General features: G+C 38.2%; 1 protein-coding gene and 1 long non-coding RNA gene across 3 annotated transcripts in view; one reads left to right on the top strand and one right to left on the bottom strand.

The window, feature by feature from the left end:
- Nucleotides 1-18707, top strand: part of LOC114529966 — a 46420-nt gene extending 27713 nt beyond the window's left edge. For both annotated transcript variants that reach the window (XR_003687714.1, XR_003687713.1), the window contains exon 4: nucleotides 16553-18707. This is a non-coding gene — a long non-coding RNA (uncharacterized LOC114529966). The remainder of the gene's footprint in view (nucleotides 1-16552) is intronic.
- On the bottom strand, nucleotides 2135-4721 carry LOC114529963. Its single transcript, XM_028551535.1, has one exon. It carries the CDS (start codon nucleotides 4376-4378, stop codon nucleotides 2636-2638), a length of 1743 nt encoding a protein of 580 aa, XP_028407336.1. The 5' UTR covers nucleotides 4379-4721; the 3' UTR covers nucleotides 2135-2635.
- Nucleotides 18708-19602: the final 895 nt, after the last annotated feature.

The raw sequence follows: 19602 nt of genomic DNA, 5'->3' as shown, positions 1-19602 counted from the left end.
TTAGCCTTTATAATCGTGTCATTTGCTTGTGAAAATTTCTTGATGATCAAAGCTGGAAAAAATATCAACAGGATTGTTAATATTTTTTAAACTACTGAATTTTATGATATGGGTACTGGATATTAATAGAAATGTGTGTATAACAGGCCTCTGCTGACTAAAAATATTATTTTGACAAGTAAGAGATACACATTGTATGAACTGAAACATGCTATTTTCACTACCTGTCAGGTTACCTAAACTTTAATTTTAACGAAAAGTTTGTCCTATGTAGGCATGGCAAAATACAGATACCAACCTATAATCAGTTCCACTTTGGCCCGATCTAACGCAGGACGCCCTTCCTTGCTTTTTCCTGTCACAGATTACTCCGCCAATATTTTTGTTTCAAACAAAGCTGTCATCAGGTTAACAGTCATTTTTTTTAAGTTTGGCGACCTCATAACTTCGCTAATTTGAACTGAGTCAATATAATCCTAAATGCATAGAAAAATAAACATGAAACTTGATAGGAAGGAAAGGATGCGAGGGCTAGGAAGGAAAAACTCCTTTGAGAAGAGTTTTTGCCGCGGGTTGTTTTCTAGGGAGGCGCGCGGGGTGCTTTTGTGCTTTTACTTGGGACCTACCAAGTGTTGCCGCAAAGTGTCATTTTTGTGAATGTGACGCCCGATTGTGTCCTGCGCGAGAGGAGACAGGAATGTTCAAAATAGCACAAAATGTGAAGCACTTACAAATTGTATTAAGAAAAGAGAAAGTATATTGAAAAAATCTTTGAATGAAGGCTTTCCTCAATCTGATCAATTTTTTTGGGTTAGTGCTCTGCGAGGCACTTCCAAACTCTGGTCTGAAACTTTTTGGGAGTTGTATTATTGCTCGCCAGGGACGCTTTGTATTCACTACAGGTTCATGTTCGGGCGATGGGGGGATTGGCTTGCTGGGAGTCGGGGACTAACATAAGTACAATTTGGCACACTTTTTTATAGACAAAGGTGCATTAACAAATAAGTACTCACTATTAGTCTACCAATGCTAGATTAAATTGAATCATTAATGAGTGAGCTCACACATTCAAACAAGAGATTGTAGTTACTTCTTGAAAAATTGTCAAAAACTAATTATCTAAATTTTCTATGATTAGATAATCATAGAGCATTTTTAATTTTGTCATCTGCTCCTTTCGCGGTATTTCTTGGACTTTTGAGCTTGATATGCTCTACGGTTCTTCATGGTTCAAGTTGCTCATGTCCAGAATGCTGTTAACATCTTCAGATGCTTTCTTTGAGGCATACCACGCCTCAAACTTGACTACAGCATCTAAATTTTCTATGATTAGATAATCATAGATCATTTTTAATTTTGTGATCTGCTCCTTCCTCCTTTCGCGGTATTCCTTTGACTTTTGAGCTTGATATGCTCTACGGTTCTTCATGGTTCAAGTTGCTCATTTGTGTCAAAAGCCTACTTTATACAAACAAGCATGTGTCACTTGCATAATAATAAATTATAATCGTATAATCATAATATAAACAGTGAATGTCTCCAGTAGCGTGGCCAACCATCTGGCGATTTGTCCCGATATGCTGATATAGCGTTGCGTTGGTAAAATATTCAATAGATTGGTGAGTTCAGTAGCAAACAGCCAATGTCACGAGATTAACACATAATGTTTTAGCGTCCGTGTCAACCGGATGACTATACATATGCCTACAATGCTGTAAAATGCTCACTATTCACTTCGCGTCGTGTTGGTAAAAGATTCAATTAATGGGTCAGTCCAGTATAGCAAACAGCCAAAAGTTAATAAAAATCATGACCGACAAAAAATGTTTCGAATATTTATAAGCTTTGGTCGTGACAATATGAATCTCGAAGGTCATTTCCAGATTGGATATAAAAGTAAAACCATAAAAAACTATGGACAGGTTGAAAATAATTTGAATGTTTCAATAACCAGCAATAATGAGCCGTCATCAAATATGTTATCCAATGGAAGAGGCAGTAATGAAAATGTCGAGGAATAAAGTGATTTCCAACTACGAGTTCTTTTTCATTTACAGATCAAACCCCACTTGAACATTTTTTTCAGTTTTTTATGATATCAATGTGGAAATATCATATTTTGAAAGGTTTAAGGATAGAAAATTAATTTATAGAAAAAAAATTTGGGAAAATTGTTAATTACACTAATTATCCAATATGGCGGCCACTAATTAGCGCATAATTGCAAAGCGTCATAAACATCATTACTCATGAACCAATTAAACCAAATTTGATGAACAAGATATTTTTACAAAGCTTGAAACATGAACTAATGCCTAAAGCTCTTCAATTTTGATTAAAATTATTTCTAAAAAAAGTTAGGCCAGTTTTCAGATAATTGAATATTTTTTGGAATAAATTCATGTGTTTGCGGAAGGAATTAGCAAATAATTCATGAATGATAAAAGATATAAACATCTGGACTGCTTTATTCACTAGATAATAGTATTGAAAGTACCCAAGCCAAATATCAATCTGATACATTTAATATTTACAAAATTATGATGTCACAAAGTTTGATGACACCTGAGAAATGGTAAAAATTAGAAAATTGAATTTAAAAGTTTGCTATACTGTCAATGTATCTTACATAGTGTTAAAAGCTCCCAGCTTCATAAACTACACCTTCTTTCTCTTGTATATCATCAATATACTTTTTTCCAAGGTGTCTTAATGTTTTTCTTCTATCTTTTACCCTTTCTGTGCTCTTTTTGGCAGATAGCTCAATTTGCGATTGATCGCAATCTTGACATCCTTCAACAGTAAATAGACCTGGCGTGATATCCAAGTCTTGAAGTATTTTTAGAATGGAAATGTCCCCATCATTAAACTTCAAGACAGCCAAATAGGTTGACAGAGCTACTGTTTCCTGTTCCACATATGTGGTTTTGGGACAGCGATCCCAAATTAGGCCATTTAGGCACTCATTGACATTTTGTGTCATTCCATGTGTGCACTTTTGGAGCAATTCAGGTTGGCTCAGTTCATTGAAGATAGGTTCAATTTCCTTCACAATGCACCCAGGAAGACCATTCTTGTGCTTGTAGGACTCTTCCTCCCTCTTGTATCCGCACCAACTATCTTCGCCATCCGGACACAGATGATACTGGGGATTCGAGTCGGTTGAAGCAACATGGTACAAACTTGCTTTGATTGCTGTGGCCATTTGGTCTACATCACTTAAATTCTCCCTAACAGCAAGTCCATAGTAGTTTTGTAGTACATCAATTTTGCCATCAGTTAATCTGCCTTTACCTCCAAGTCCTTTCCCATCAGCCAACTTCAAACCTTTCTTCGAACTTTTCAACCTCCGCAACCTGCTACCAACCCGTTTTTGGACATGACCAATGCACTCCAATTTCTTTGGTATACATTCATCTCCATAAGGCTTGCTCTGGACAATGTTATTGTAGGTTGAGGAATCACCATCACCAAGCATGTCCTTATATCGTAGACCTCGTGTTAACTGGGACCTTTCGAAAATACGTGATGCACCAACTGCTTCCATCGAGTTAGCACTCCCGGTGTGGTTTATCTTACACTGGTGGTTTGCCTTCCACTCTTGGTATTTGGGGTCATGTTGTTTCTTATTCCATTTCTGGCATGCTTGACACTTGTCGGAGAGTATCTCGACATCCAGAACTTTCTTGGTATCCAAGCTTATTGCCGTGACGACGCCATTATGTGAGACATGGCCTCGTCTTTGCCAAGTACCATCCAAAGAAATACCACACTCACCCCTCTCATTTCCACAAGACTCTTTAACATTTATGGCATTCTTCACCATACTGTCATTTGCTACCTGTTTTATAACAGGCAGTAATTTTTTGTTCTGTATTTTCGTGAAGTTGCGACGTGTTGGTGGTGATGGCATGTTCATAAGTTTGGTAAAAGTCACCATAGCATTATGACCTCTACCAATCTCTCTAAATGAAAGGACAGCTCTCACATTTACTTCAAATGATGGTCCTTGTTTCTTTGAAGTATTAAAGCAGTATTTCCAGTCACACTCGGTATGTTCACATTCTAGCACAATGTAATGTGAGAAGCCATGCTTCTTCTTCAAGTCAACATGAGAAGTCATTTTGTGACCACATTCAGGACATTTTAAAACTTCGTTAAACACGCCAAATAGAATTGACATGTCCATAAATATAGTTCCTTCATTTTCTGAGCCCATGAAAGCAGAGTTCTTGCCAAACCGTCCCTCTATATCGCCAATCTTCGTCTTAGAAGGTCCGAGATTTTTATTACTTGATACGCCATCTTTGAATTTTTTGGTTTGTTTCTGCCAAGCAACTCTTGCCCGTTTTCGCTTCCTATTACGAACATTTCCCATTTTCGTACGGGAAACCAGAAACAAATAACTAAACCAAACCAATATTCAACAAACAAATGTAATTTGCGACTAAATATCGAGGAAAACGGAAGAATTTCGAACAGAAGTTTACAGCCAACGTGTCAAAGACGATCGTGAATTTGCTATGCAAAAATATGAATATATGATCAAGCATGCTTCTAAAACGGACCAATCAAATCACAGCAAGGAAAATAGGTCTTTAAATACCATACTTCAAAAGTAGAAACCAGAAAAGCTAGTTCATGGCTGTATCGGGCGAGGATATATGGTAAAAACGCGTTGCTAAGGCGTTGCTAGTGAGGATAATTTGTGTAACCACAACTTTAGGAGCATTTTTCGCATTTAGAAATTATAAATTTCATGAAAGTAATTTAAAATTCGAAAAGTACACTAGTTAAAATACCCAAAACCTACAAAATCAAAATTTCGAAAACAATACGATAAATGACTTACAAAAGGGATATGACTACCTTAACAGAAGGTGTCTTTGCGTAAACATGGATGAATACCTCTCAAGTGTTTATTATAATGCTAAACGAGTGGGTGGGTTTGGTGGTGTTAATCGTTTATATGCCGATATAAAAAAGAGGGAAAATTTAAAATTACCCGTCAAGCAATTAAATGATTTTTAATGAAACAGGACGCATACACATTGCATAAACCAGTGCGACGCAATTTTAAAATAACCGTTTTTTTTCGTCTGGAATCAATGAGTCTTGGCAATTAGACCTCCAGTCAGACCTCCAGCCGACGTTCAGTCAATGCAGAAGTTTAAAGACGGCTATCGTTATCTTCTAGTTTGTATTGATGTGTTTTCAAAATATGCTTGGGTAATCCCTTTGAAAAATAAAATAGGAGGTCCTTCTTTGGTTGAAGCTTTCAAAATCATACTATTGTCAGTGCGCAAGGCTGAGAAAATTCTGACAGATCAGGGAACAAACATTTCGGGCTTTGATGAGAGAACAGGATATCGAACTGTACAGTACGTACGAGACAAAAGCATGTATTGTGGAACGATTAATTAGAACTCTTAAGACTAGAATGTGGAGATACTTTACGGCTAATATAACTATGGGATTTATTGATATGTTACCCGATTTAGTGTATTCCTATAATCATAGCGTACATCGTAGTATTAAAACAGAGCCTGTAAACGTCACCACTGAGAATGAAAGGAAAGTGTGGCATACTTCGTATGACGATCATAGGGTTGCAAAAAATGTAAAGTATACTTAACTATATAAGTTTAAGATTGGTGACAAAGTTAGAATCAGTAAGGTTAAACGTAAATTTGAAAAGGTATACTTGCCAAATTTTTCAAAAGAAATCTTCACTATTAGTAAACAAATAGCTACCTCGCAAAGCTCCTGTGTATAAGTTGAGAGATTATGAGAGGTTGGTGTATTTTTCGTCATAAGATCTGCTGGCATTCATTTTCTGTCCTGTCGAACTGTTCCACATGCCAGTGTCTTATTCTCATGCAGTTCTTCATAAAGAGCAGAAGAACTATAAAAATTATCCATGAACAATCTGTGACCTTTGTTCAAATATAGTTCCGCAAGGTCCATTACATCTATGGGAAAGCCCAACCTCGGGTGTTCTTTCGTTTTTTCCTGTGTAAATTTGAAAGTTACACACATAAGGCATAACAGAGTCAGCAAGAACCCAGTTCTTTACACCAAACTTTACAGGTTTTTTTGGCATGTACTGGATGAAACTAATTCTACATCTGGTGCCTATCATTTCATCTATACTGATTTCTCGATAAGGTGACCATTCCAATATATGCCATTAGTTCTTTCACAGAAACATTGACCCATTTTATATTAGAGGGCTTTCTGTTTCTCATTTCAGCAGCATATCGATTTGTCTCGTCAAACTAGGTTTGTACAGCGCAAGCGGAATGAACAAGTTCAATACATCCATGGCTGTTGTTGCTTGTCGAGCTTGTCGTGACCGGCCAGGCGTTTCAACATATGGAACTAAATATCCAGTGTTACCTTTGATTCCTGTAAAAGTTTTTGTATGTGCGCTGGTTTTCGCCTTTTTCGTTTTCCTTTTTGATTTCCCTCGACTTGCTTTTTCTCGTCGACAGCTAGGTCCAGGCTCATTATCAACCGTAGTCGACTCTGGTGAAAGAGTCTTTGTCCATGCAGACATGATAATGTTTATTTTGCTAGCATTATATCATCAGTATTTCCCAAGAAAGACGGAAAAATAGGAAATATATCGCCTTTGGAGTAGTGAAAAATGCTCTGATTATTCCTGGCTACTATGATGAATTTCAATTAACAAATCCTCCTGGCCAAGGACAAAGGTCCATAAATTAGGTAATAATTTTTCGTAATTTGACCCAAGTATTTCATTTAAAATCCTTTGGCAAAACACCGTATATACAGTTTTCCCGTTTTAGACGGCGAGTGTCATCACTGTCAGTGATCTGGCAGTTTCTTGCTGACACGAACTTCTGTCTCCTCACCTGCTGTCTTCCTTAAATTAATGCTTTGTGAAATTTCTAATGTCCTCCTTTTTTTGGAAGATTTTCCCCCTTTTTACTTTTGCAACACTTGTCCTTTAGGCTACAAAACATAGTGATGTAAATATAGAAAACACAATGTACCTCAGAATCAGCGTCATGGAACACAGAGTCTTGATAGCAAGGCACGTAATCTTCATCCCTAGCACGCGTGTTGTTGTCAATTTTGTGATCGTCATCATTCTCATGCTCCGAACCCGATGTATTTTCGCCACTTTCAAATTCTGAGGCAGTTTGAGCCGTTAAATCGTCCAAAACGTCCACAATTGACTTGTGCATCGTACCAGACGTCATTTTGGATTTTAAGTGTCACAAACGCTTGAAAATCTTCACAAAAATCGCCTCAAAACAACCAGAAATCCAACAACTTTTGAGTCAAAATGAAAGAACGATATATCTGCAAGCATTTGCACATGTGCTAACTTGCATAACCACCGACAACATATGAATGCAGGCCTCGGTTTGAAATTCAAGAAAGAAGAAGATTAAGAAAGAAACAAACTTACTTAGGGGGCTTTCTACTCTCATTTTTACATTCGCAACCTTCTGATGCAAAGCCGCATCTATTTCATTATTATTTAAAGCCTGTTTTCCACTAGGCGAAAAAGTTCGAGCGAAATGAAACTTCGAGCGAAATTGTCTGTCAATTTCCATGTAAAAAAACGCGCGAGTTTTCAAACGAGTGAATTTAGTCAATTTACGAATTTTCAAAATGGCTGCCGTGAATAATAGATATTACTTAAGGCTGTTGCTATTGTTATGCTTGTGATTACGCCCCAGGAGACGCAGCGAAAAATATAAAAGGTTTTGGGTTTGAAAAATCTATCAGGAAAGATGTGGAAAAGGTGAATAGCATCTGTTAGTGAAAGAAATGATGTTGTTTGACCATGAGTACTTTGCTAGAAGATTCAGAATGTCACCTGCAGCATTTGAACGAATTTTGACATGGATAGGGTCAGCTCTTTAGAAAAAGTCTACTTTAATGAGGTACCCAATACCACCTAGTGAGCGTTTGGCGTTGTCATTGAGATACCTAACAACTGGGGATGCCCAAGTGACTATTGCAGCAAGTTACCGAATTAGTTCAACTACCACTGGTAGAATAATTCATAAAAGCCAGTTGTTGCCAAGTGATAGCTTGCAGTTTCTGTCTTTGTAAGATGACAGACTCGTGTTCCATAGGCATTCGTATTTTTGCAGTATATGAATAAACACTTCAACATCAAATTCTTTGACATATTCATTATCTTCCTGGGTAGCAAGAATGCTAACATCGCCACTCTCTTCAACGTCCGCCATGTTGAATTCGCTCCACGAGCGAAATCGAAAAAAAGTCCCTGAGATTTAAACTTCATGGCAAAAAGAATTGTATCGCAGTCGAAATTGCCAAGCAGCTATTACGCATGAGTAGTTGGAATTACCGTCGAAAATTTTTATTTCGCCTACTGAAAATCCATCCGCCTTAAAGCATATGCAATGTTCCATATATCATTTTGAAGCTTAAGACATGATCTACAAAACTATGATAAAACTTTAACCTGTGCATATTTAAAATCTAAGCATGCAAATATGCTGAATTTAACTTAAATAATAAATAACATCATAGGATATTATGATGATGATCCAAATAATTCATATTTAAAAAATCTGATATGATAAACAACTGATTTTATTCAATGGTTTCTGCTTCAACGAATTCTGTCTTCTATAACTACTACTTAACACTAAGTATAGCGGCAAAATATGCCATACTTTATCTGAGCCTAAGTCATGATGCTTAAAATTATATTTATGTCACTGGTATCCAAAATCTCACGCTGTCGGTCGTTCAAACTTTCGAATGTTTCGCGAGAGATATAAGCATGACCAGCAAAGACTGGATTTTTCCGCCTAATATGTAGGCTTTGCAAGTGGTAATAAGTATTTGTAAGCTCATTTCTGAAAACAAGTCCTCCCTGTCTGCGCACATTTACGAATTACTCTCCTGTCAACATGTTTAATAACAGTATTAATGGGGCTGGAGCTGGGGGTAATGGAGCTATTCTATACTTTTCAGCGAATTCATTTCCACCGCCATACTATTTTTTTTACATTATTTGATAAAAAACGACTTCGTAATGGAAGGGAGACATACCAGAATGCCATTGCCCATCGGCTGGCGAGAATTGCATGTAATTATACTGAGGTGGTGGTACTGGTGTATTAAACGTTTGACCATAGTATTGTGCTTGTGTTGCCATGCTTCTTGGACGTGCTTGAAATAATTAAACACACTCTGATTTCATGTTTTATATTTTATATTTTAAACTACAAAACTTCCCCAAACTTTAACACGCTCTTCTTTCTCGTATCTCTCTCGTCCCCATGCTCCCGCCTAATAACGTCAATCATTACAGTGCTGAGCAAGCAAGTCGCGTAATTTGTGTTGGTCGCTGAAATGGCAAAAAAATAGCAGGACTTGCTGAATATATACTCGATGTGGGGATGCTTTTTAGCGTCGCTTCGGTTTCGATTATTCTTCTGCTAGTACTGCAGGAAATCTTTGGACGACAACGCGTTGTAGAGGTCGAGATTTCATTGCGAGTTTTTGTTTTCTTTCTGCTCTTTTTCTCATTGGGACGGAAACTTGTGCAAGGATCGATAGTCCTAGTTGTATTTAAATCATTTCTCAAAATTTCAGCGCCTAGCTTTTTAGCATGGCTTAACTCTCGCGCATGTGCCCTCTTTTTTCTTTCAACAAACGAAGAACCAGAACCACCAGTTGAAGTTCCAGCAGCATATGCTTTGATCTCTACTGCTAAACTAAGCGAATCGCGAACATCTGCATGAGCAACATTAAGTAACGACGTATTTGGTTGATCTCTGTGTGCCCAGCCTGCGTGGATCACCTCAGCTTGGTTCATAAATGGCCCCTGGTGCTGTCCAAATGCACGGAAAATAAATCCCCTTCTAGCATGCCACCATAAAATCCAAGAATGAAGAAATTTGCGATCCTTTTTTGCCGAAATAAATGCAACAAAACGCTTCTTTACCAACTCATATTGCTCTTCAGTAGCACTTTCCAGCAGACCGTCGCATAGTTCCTTAAATTCTTTTGATTCTTTTCAATTCTAGTCATGACCACAAGGAATCTCTGCCAATGCTATAACCTCCTGACGACCCTCTCGACCACAGTCGAACAGCAAAACTGCTGACATACCCGCCATCTCAATATAGTTGGTCCTTTGAATTTATGCTTTGGTGCTTTGGACACACCACACTGTTTAAACATTCATTCTTGTTCTGTGAGTATCCTGGCAAGCATCGAAGCAAAGTAGTTCGGTCACTCTTAAATACTGGTTTTAAAAACTGCAGGAAATTGGGATCAAGATACTGACTCTTTTTTTGAAGTGTTTTCCTGTTCTTTTGTAGCTACACCAGGATTCCTCACCATGCATCAGGGCAAATTTGCGCCTTGATTGCTCATCATCCTGAATGACACAGTGATATAGCACCGCCCATACTGCTTTCATCATTTTTTTTTCACTTCGGTTGACACTTCATTGCGATTAACATTCGATCGAATAGCTTTTACATATTATTGAAGCATATCAATTGTCTTCTCTGATAGCCTGTGTCCTTTGCCACCTATTGCCTTGCCATCTGCTAACTTTCCCTTTGTCTTTCTTTTCAATTTTCGAAGCGCTGTTCCAAGGCGTTTTATGACATGTCCGATACAGTCAGGTTTAACAACCTGATTGCAGGCAAAACTCTCAGTCTCATATTCATTCTCAATTTTTCAAAGGTGATTCTCAGATTCACGCTATTTCTTATATTCTGCACAGACTAGAGATAAAGGACGAGTTAACTCGGAGGACTAACTTGTGCTACAGACGTTGTTTTCTTCAGTCAAGGTTGTACATACGGACTCGTATGTATCTGATGTGTAGTCCTTAATAGCTTTATCTCGTTGTACAAATGAGAACATTTTTGGTAGGTCTGGTACTGGGTCGTATTCCAAAAGCTTTATTTTCATTTGCTTCGGCAAGCCTTTCATGAACTGCCCTGTTGTTAAAACAAGGCAGTTGGAGCTTGGAGAGTTTCTAAAAAAGGGTATCTAAATCAACACTCCTAATTTACTGGGTCGAAGCTGTCCTCCTCCCGCTTACTGGGGACTTGCCGTGCCTATTTTCATGTATCCTTCCTTTCAATATTTTAGTCTGATGGGTTTTTTTTTTGGTCATGGGAAAAATCTAACTCTTTCGATTCTGCCGTTCGGAATATCGTTACTCCTACTGAGGTTAAGTGGGTTAACTTTCGCAGAGAGCCCCTTTACGTTGGCGGAGGGATGGCAGCAAATTAACACCTACGGGGCACCGTGCAGTTTGTTCGCCCACGGTAAACCGTGCAATTTGTTCGCCCACGGTACACTGCCTGTAACTCCTAGATGATAAATCTGTAGGTTAATTATCAAGTAGGTTGATTAAAAAGTGGGTTGTAGTCCTTAATAGCTCTATCTCGTTGTACAAATGAGAACATTTTTGGTCGGTCTGGTACTGGATCGTATTCCAAAAGCTTTATTTTCATTTGCTTCGGCAAACCTCTCATGACCTGCCTTGTTGAAAGGGTCGTTTTCGAGGCGACTTCGATGTTAGGTTGAGCCCTCACAGAATTTGTTCTAATTCCCACTTAAACGCGGACGAGTCTTCGCCAGGTCGTAACATTCGTGATTCAAAATCAGCAAAGTAATTCTCCCGGCTGGCTTCTGGACACATTGCTTCTTTCAGTGTTTTTGACGCGTCTGCGTATGTTTTGCGGTCATCTTCTAGCATAGGCATAAAAATGACTCACTGCGCACCAAATTTGTGGCGAGCTGCCGAGATACAAGTTACCAGCAGAGCTACCTAACCAAGGGGCTGTTCACATGAGCTGTTAGGATGATAACACGACTACCAGAATCGTGTTATTTACTCATTTCAATACCTTAAAGTCCATTTTACGCTTCGTTAAATCTCGGTAACCGGGCAGATATGAACAGCCCCCAAGTCTGTGTTAATCCCAATGGTAGAACGGAACGATATTGGAGTGATGAATCATTAACTCTTAACAATAACCAATGAGATAACGCTTGGGTTGAACAGTGCGCAGACAAATCAAACTCGACAGAATTTGTGAATCGAACAAGCAAAAATATTATAAACTTTAATCCGAAAGTTCGTGAAGTTGATACACGAGAATTGATACAGAAGTGTAGCAATCGTTAATCGTGAAAATCGGTTCGAACTAAATAACATGACAATGCAAAAATATCTAGTACTTAATGGTAACACAATAACTAATTGTTCACGCAGTATCATAAAACCATGCGATTATATGAATAACAAGTAAATCTATCGAATACACTATGAATTAAGTCTAAAGTCTGTACACGATAAATCCTTTGACCAGTTCGGAATAACAAAATAGAACGGACGCTACGAGTAACCTGACTAACAATCAAATTGTACTGGTATTAAAGAAAGATCAATCTGCACTTACTACGCATGCAGGCGGGCGGCATGTCAGACACGCGTCAAACCGGCGCTCCAATGCATTAGTAGATGCAATATGGTATCGCACGCGAACACCATTTGACCCGCTCAATCCAACCAATTAGACTCCTTTTCCATTTGGCGCGAAAAAACAACCAATAGCATTTCAGAGGGTCATGCATAAGCACCATGCACAAGCTCAATCGCTCTGCTCAGTCTGCAAAACAAGAAAAAAACAATTTTGCAAGACACAGTTTGCAAAATTTAAAGGTATTATTTGCGTCAAATCGAAACATTTCTGCTGCTTTAGTAATCGAATAAATAAAAATACAAGTTCGGGCTTGGAAGAAAGCGCCTGATTGTCACGTTCAAGCTCATAGACTCAGCATTAAGTTATTGTAATCATAGATCAGTCGAATCGTATACTGTCCTACTAGCGTGTGCGGTTGGTCAGGTTGATGTCTTAGAAGCTAGCTACCTCTTTCATGGTATGTAGCGTGTGCGCATACATGACATCACATGTCGTTTACTACAAGTAAACGTTCGAACACCGCATATACCCACATCAACTCTCTGTCACCATTTGTTTCATTGACTCTCATCAGTAATCGCCTCTGTATGTGCCTAAAGTATATTTGTAAGAAAAACGCAATTTATGAAATAGAAAAACAAGAAACAAATTTACTTGTCTGACATTATAGTATTCACCAGCTTCTAATAATATCCTTAACTTCAAGCCATTATACTACCAATTTTTAACTCTCTACACCTCTCGCTTTCACCTGAAATACTATACCCGCATCATCTACATAATATTCATTTTACCTCTCAATACATAATTACCATATGAACTCTCAAACGCCTAATACCCACATCAACTCCCGAATACATCGTACCTACACCAACCCCAAAATACCTCATACATCAACTCTCGATAATCCCATACCTACAACTCTCTTTAACGTTCATCCCATATCCACGCACATCAACTCTCGTTTACTTTATACCCACATCAAATCCGACATCACTCCTAAAGACATCATATTCACACAAACTGTTGTTAACTCCATACTACATAGCAATCCCAATAGCTCATACCCACATCAACTTCCAAATAGCTCATACCCACATCAACTTCCAAATAGCTCATACCCACATCATCCGAACACCTCATACCCACGTCAACACTCGTTTACTCCACACCCACATCAACTCCGAAATACTTCAAGCCACATCAACTCTAGTTTACGTACTCCATTCCACATCAACTACAAAATTTCTTATGCCCACATCAAATCTTGTTTATATCAACTCTCTGTCACCATTTGTTTCATTGACTCTCGTCAGTAATCGCCTCTGTATAAGCCTAAACGTCTAGCTACTAATGGTCACACTAAAGGTAACTAGAGCCACCAGTTTCTTCATCCCAATCGTAGGACACATAAATTTTGACAATAGCTTTCGGCCACTTTTGAAAGACTAATGGAAACGGTACTTGCAAAGTTGCCGTGGCAAACGTGTTTGGTTTACCTTGATGATATCATTGTTCTTGGTAAGGATTTCAATCAGCAAGTGGTAAATCTGCGAGAGGTGTTTCAACGTCTAAGAAACGCTAACCTAAAGCTAAACCTAAAGTGTTTTCCTGTTCTTTTGTAGCTACACCATGATTCCTCACCATGCATCAGGGAAAACCTGTGCCTTGATTGCTTATCATCCTGAATGACACCGTGATGTAGCACCGCCCATACTGCTTTCATCATTTTTTTCTCACACTTCCATTTATTTGGTTGACACTTCATTGCGATTGACATTCGATCGAATAGCTTTTCCATGATATTCTTGAAGCATATCAATTGTCTTATCTGATAGCCTGTGTCCTTTGCCACCTGTTGCCTTGCCAACTGCTAACTTCCCCTTTGTCTTTAATTTTCGAAGCGCTGTTCCAAGGCGTTTTTGGACGTGTCCGATACAGTCAGGTTCAACCCTATTTGTACCGGGGTTTTTTGATGTTGATATGACCGGGGGTGCGCTAATAGAGCGCACCCCTCAGAAATTCTGTCGATTACCTGAAATTATCCTTTTATATAGTTATATTTTTTTAGGAAATTTTATCTCTCTTTAACCTAAAAATAACAAAAAAGTTGAATTCACATCCAAAATGCTGCGTTTTGGCCCCGTTCGATACGACCACTTATCGAAGAATGGCAAAAATCCCTAAATATTCTATGATTTTGGTTCTTTTCTTTGAAGAGACCATGATGGCCCTGCATTTGGATGTGATATTTTTTGTTTTTTTGGATTCAAAAGACATACCGGGTGTCCCAGAAAAAAGTACTCCGGTTTGATTAATAATAGCTTCTAAACTAGCTAAGCTATTAAACTGACATAAGTTTCACTAGATAGAGGGAAGACTAACTTAGATTTTGATATCTTACAGTTGTATTTTACTTTAAAATTTACGGAGATATCAATGTTCAAAATTGGTAGCATATTTCTGGATGTGTCTAAATTATATTGATTAACATTTGATACGGCGTTTTTTGCATAATTTAGACACCTCCAGAAATATGCTACCAATTTTGAACATTGATATCTCCGTAAATTTTAAAGTAAAATACAACTGTAATATATCAAAATCTAAGTTAGTCTTCCCTCTATCTAGTGAAAGTTATTTCAGTTTAATAGCTAGTTTAGAAGCTATTATGAATCAAACCCGAGTACTTTTTTCTGGGACACCCAGTAGTTTAATGTTATGGCATACCTCTGATGTCCATAAATACTACTATTTTTCTTTGGAAACTTGGCATTTCTGCACCATATGTTCCTGACATGTAGGATTACCACACGACTAGCAGAGCGATTTCACACACTTTATGGACAGTTTCTTTTTAGAATATCCCTTTCCATCTGCTGCTCTCTAACATAGGGTGCACCTCCTCCTACTCTCTCCAATGCAGGGCCATCATCTGCGTTAGGTTGATCGTTTTGTCCGTTGTCACCGATTATTAGTGCAATCTTTTGTTTGACAACCATGGGCAAACAATGTTGGCTTTGCATTGGAATATACGGTTTTACCAATTGCATTACCAACTCAAACCCATACTCAAAAGACTTTTGTTTGAGAGGATCAACCTTCTTATTCAAGGCATAAATAGCGGATGAATTCACATAAGCTGTATCAATCATGTATGCTAATGCGACCATGGCCCATCTTCGTGACTTGGTTTTGCTTGTGTGAAATGCCATTCGTTGATCAACAATGTCAGTACCATCTTTGGCGAAATCATAGAGCTTGTACAATGCCAACTTATTACGGCTGTCGTCTTTTGTTGTACCAAGGATTTGCTTCAGTGTTGATAAAATCAGCACATTCTTCTTCCCGGTTGTTGTTTCGACAACGTATGATTATAAGGTTAGTGGACCATCTTTCTGCCAATATACTTCAGATGATAAGTTCACCCTGTGTTCTGATATGTGAAATGATATCTTTCATTTCAACTGGAACTCCTTTTCGATTCATTTGCATTGTGCCAAGGCAGTGCGCAGACAAATCGAACTCGACAGAATTTGTGAATAGAACAAGTAAAATATTATAGTTTCACGCGTTAGATAGCGTGGCGTCAAGGCATGTTAAGACTAAAGTTGTCTAGGTGTCTGCTTTATTCTCAATCATCTCACTTATTTAGATTCCGTCGATTTACGTATCATCATTACTTAATTAACATGTCCATCTATCCCATTCTACTTACAAGATTAGTCATTTGGACAAACATTAATTGATGACACCATAATATTTTATTGCACGTCACAAGTGAGTAATGATGAACAAGAAATTTTATCAGATGAGGAAAACAAAAGGGAACGACAAAGAGTTTCATTCAACAGAGTTCGTGGCGATGACAAGAGGCGACATCCATTGCAAAATACCAAGCCATGATACAATACTGATTTTTTTTTGTTTTCGTCACCGGACTAAAAGCTTTTTTGAATACTTTTGATTTCTCATTCAAATGAAAACATTTAAATTTACACATAAAATAGTTTTTGTTTCCGTTCACAATGAACGGGTTTCTATTTTGTATTTCGCTAATTTCTTCTCTTATTTAGGAAACTAATGGCAACCATTGCTGCGAGTTGATGAAGATTATTGGTCTTTTGGATTGCTTGCATTGTGGGCTAATCCAATTCTCAGAAATCGATCGTAGAAACCCCGACGTAAATCAGCTCAACCTGCGACTTAACAATAAATTGATGATTCCGGTGAATCAAATATTCCCAAATTTGCTTCCTAAATTCCCAATTGGTTGATGTACATTGAAATCCTCAGAAGTATGGCGACCTTCATTTATTCAAAGCCATTTACTTTCAAATACCCAATTACCATATGAACTCTCAAACATCTAATACCCACATCAACTCCCGAATACCCCGTACCTACACCAACCCCAAAATACCTTATACATCAACTCTCGATAATCCCATACCTACATCAACTCTCCTTAACGTTCATCCCATATCCACGCACATCAACTCTCGTTTACTGCATACCCACATCAACTCCGACATCAACTCCTAAAGACATCGTATACACACAAACTGTCGTTTACTCCATACTACATCAACTTCCAAATAGCTCATATACCCATATCTACTCTTGTTTACTCCATACCCCCATCAACTTCCAAATAGCTCATACCAAATCAACTTCCAAATAGCTCGTACCCGCATCAACGGTCGTTTACTACATTCCTGTATCAACTCCCAAACACCTCATACCCATGTCAACACACGTTTACTCCATACCCATGCACATCAATTCCTAAATACTTCAAGCCACATCAGCTCTAGTTTATACGTACACCATTCCACGTCAACTACAAAATTTCTCACACCCACGTCAAATCTTGTTTACTCTCAACCCACGTGAAGGTCCGAACACCGCATATACCCACATCAACTCTCTGTCACCATTTGTTTCATTGACTCTAATCAGTAATCGCCTCTCTATGTGCCTAGAGTATATTTGTAAGAAAAACGCAATTTATGAAATAGAAAAACAAGAAACAAATTTACCTGTCTGACATTATAGTATCCACTAGCTTTTAATAATATCCTTAACTTCAAGCCATTCTACTACCAATTTTCAACTCTCTACACCTCTTCGCTTTCACCTGAAATACTACCCGCCATACCCAATTCCCATATGAACTCTCAAACACCTCATACCCACATCAACTCCCGACTACCTCGTACCTACACCAACCCTAAAATACCTTATACATCAACTCTCGTTAATCCCATACCTACATCAACTCTCCTTAACGTTCATCCCATATCCACGCACATCAACTCTCGTTTACTGCATACCCACATCAACTCCTAAAGACATCATGTTCACACAAACTGTCGTTTACACCATACCCCCATCAACTTCCAAATAGCTCATACCCACATCATACCCATTCACATCAACTCCGAAATACTTTTAGCCACATCAACTCTAGTTTACGTACACCATTTCACATCAACTACAAAATTTCTTATACTCACATCAAATCCTTTTTTCTCTATACCCACGTAAACGTTCGAACACTGCATATACCCACCATACTTCTTTCAGTAGGGTTATGACTTCAGAAATCTTTCATTGGTCGGGGAATGTGCTTGTCACTAGAGGGCAATTTATTATATGCGTATAAGAGGACCGAGTATAATTGGGATCTTTAATCACATGCGTGCCGATTTTATTTGGTCCTGGGGACTTATTACTTGGCATGGCCATGATAATTCGTTTAACCTCTGTACAAGTAACGGATTTCAAAATTGAACTGTTGATCAGATGGATAAGTGATTACGATAAACAGAGGATCTGATAGTACAACATTGTTGTCTGTGGCTAAATTTATGGCTGTCTCAGAAGCGTTCCGACCCACAGAAGGAAAAAAAGGTTGAACTCTTTTGCAATTGTTTTTCAGTCTTTAGTCTAAACTTGCGTTTCCTTTTTTTTTGGGGGGGGGAATTAAGTAATCGATTTTTTTTCTATAGAGATCTCGATGCTCTCTTACTTCGTTAAATGTGTGATCCTTCGCTGTAGCTTTAATTTAGTTTTTACGCTATTCTTTGTAAACTACCCAATCACCTTCATCACGTGTCAATTGAAACCGACGGAGGTGTAGGTCCCGAGACTTCATGAGTTCTTTTATTTCATTGGTGACATATGGGCATGATCTATTTTAACTGTAGTAGGACGTACACTGGTAAGTGATCACTCTCAAGAACCAGTGGTGTGAATGAAACTGTAGACTAAAATCACTAAGCGTTTGGGAAGTCGAAGAGATTCTAGTTGGAGTTTTAATGATCTGTGTAACATTTAACTTTGTAGAAAAATTTGCTCTAGCACCCCTAGCATTAATTCTAATCCCTTAGTTCTAACACATCATCCATTCAATTTTGCTGTTAGGGATGTCTTCCTTAGGAATTTTCATATCCTGCAGAATGATTCTGAGACATCTTCCATTTTCACCGATAACCCCCTAGTCTCTTTTCGGCACAACAAAAATATCCGGGACACAATTGGTTCACAGCTCTCTACAGCAAAACTGTTCAGAGCCCAATGGCACATCGCCTTCTGGCATTGGCCAATGTAAAACATGCTCTTTTACCGATTCTGGCACTTTTATTTCGGCTGCCAATTCACAGTTTTTCACACCATTTCACATGCCTCTCCTCCAACCTCATTGCATCTCATGCAACAAATGTGGTTTACTATATATCGGCGAAACTGGAAGATCTCTAAGGGTAAGGTTTGGTGAACACCGTAGGTCGGTTAACAACCACGATAACACCAAGCCACACACCACCATACCACCACATTTGATGCTAAGTTGTTTGATGAAGACACAGCACACGCTGCTCTCTGGTTATATTGGAACGTATCTGCATGGTGTTCAGTAAACCAACCATTGGCTTTAAATTTCTAGCAAGATATTTAGCTAAATTATAAGTCGGTGTACCTGGTTTATGTATTTTAGGTAAACCATAAAATTTAGGACACACACTACATGAAAGTCTAATCTTTAACTTTGTTGTGAAAGCCGGTCAAGTCGTTTAAATGATTTATCAAAATACTTACGTGGTGTAACTACAAGCTAATGTAC

The sequence above is a fragment of the Dendronephthya gigantea genome, unplaced genomic scaffold (genome assembly GCF_004324835.1).
Source record: "Dendronephthya gigantea isolate DGI-Jeju-01 unplaced genomic scaffold, DenGig_1.0 000058F, whole genome shotgun sequence".
Lineage (NCBI taxonomy): Eukaryota > Metazoa > Cnidaria > Anthozoa > Malacalcyonacea > Nephtheidae > Dendronephthya > Dendronephthya gigantea.
This window is presented reverse-complemented; position numbering and strand designations above follow the sequence as displayed.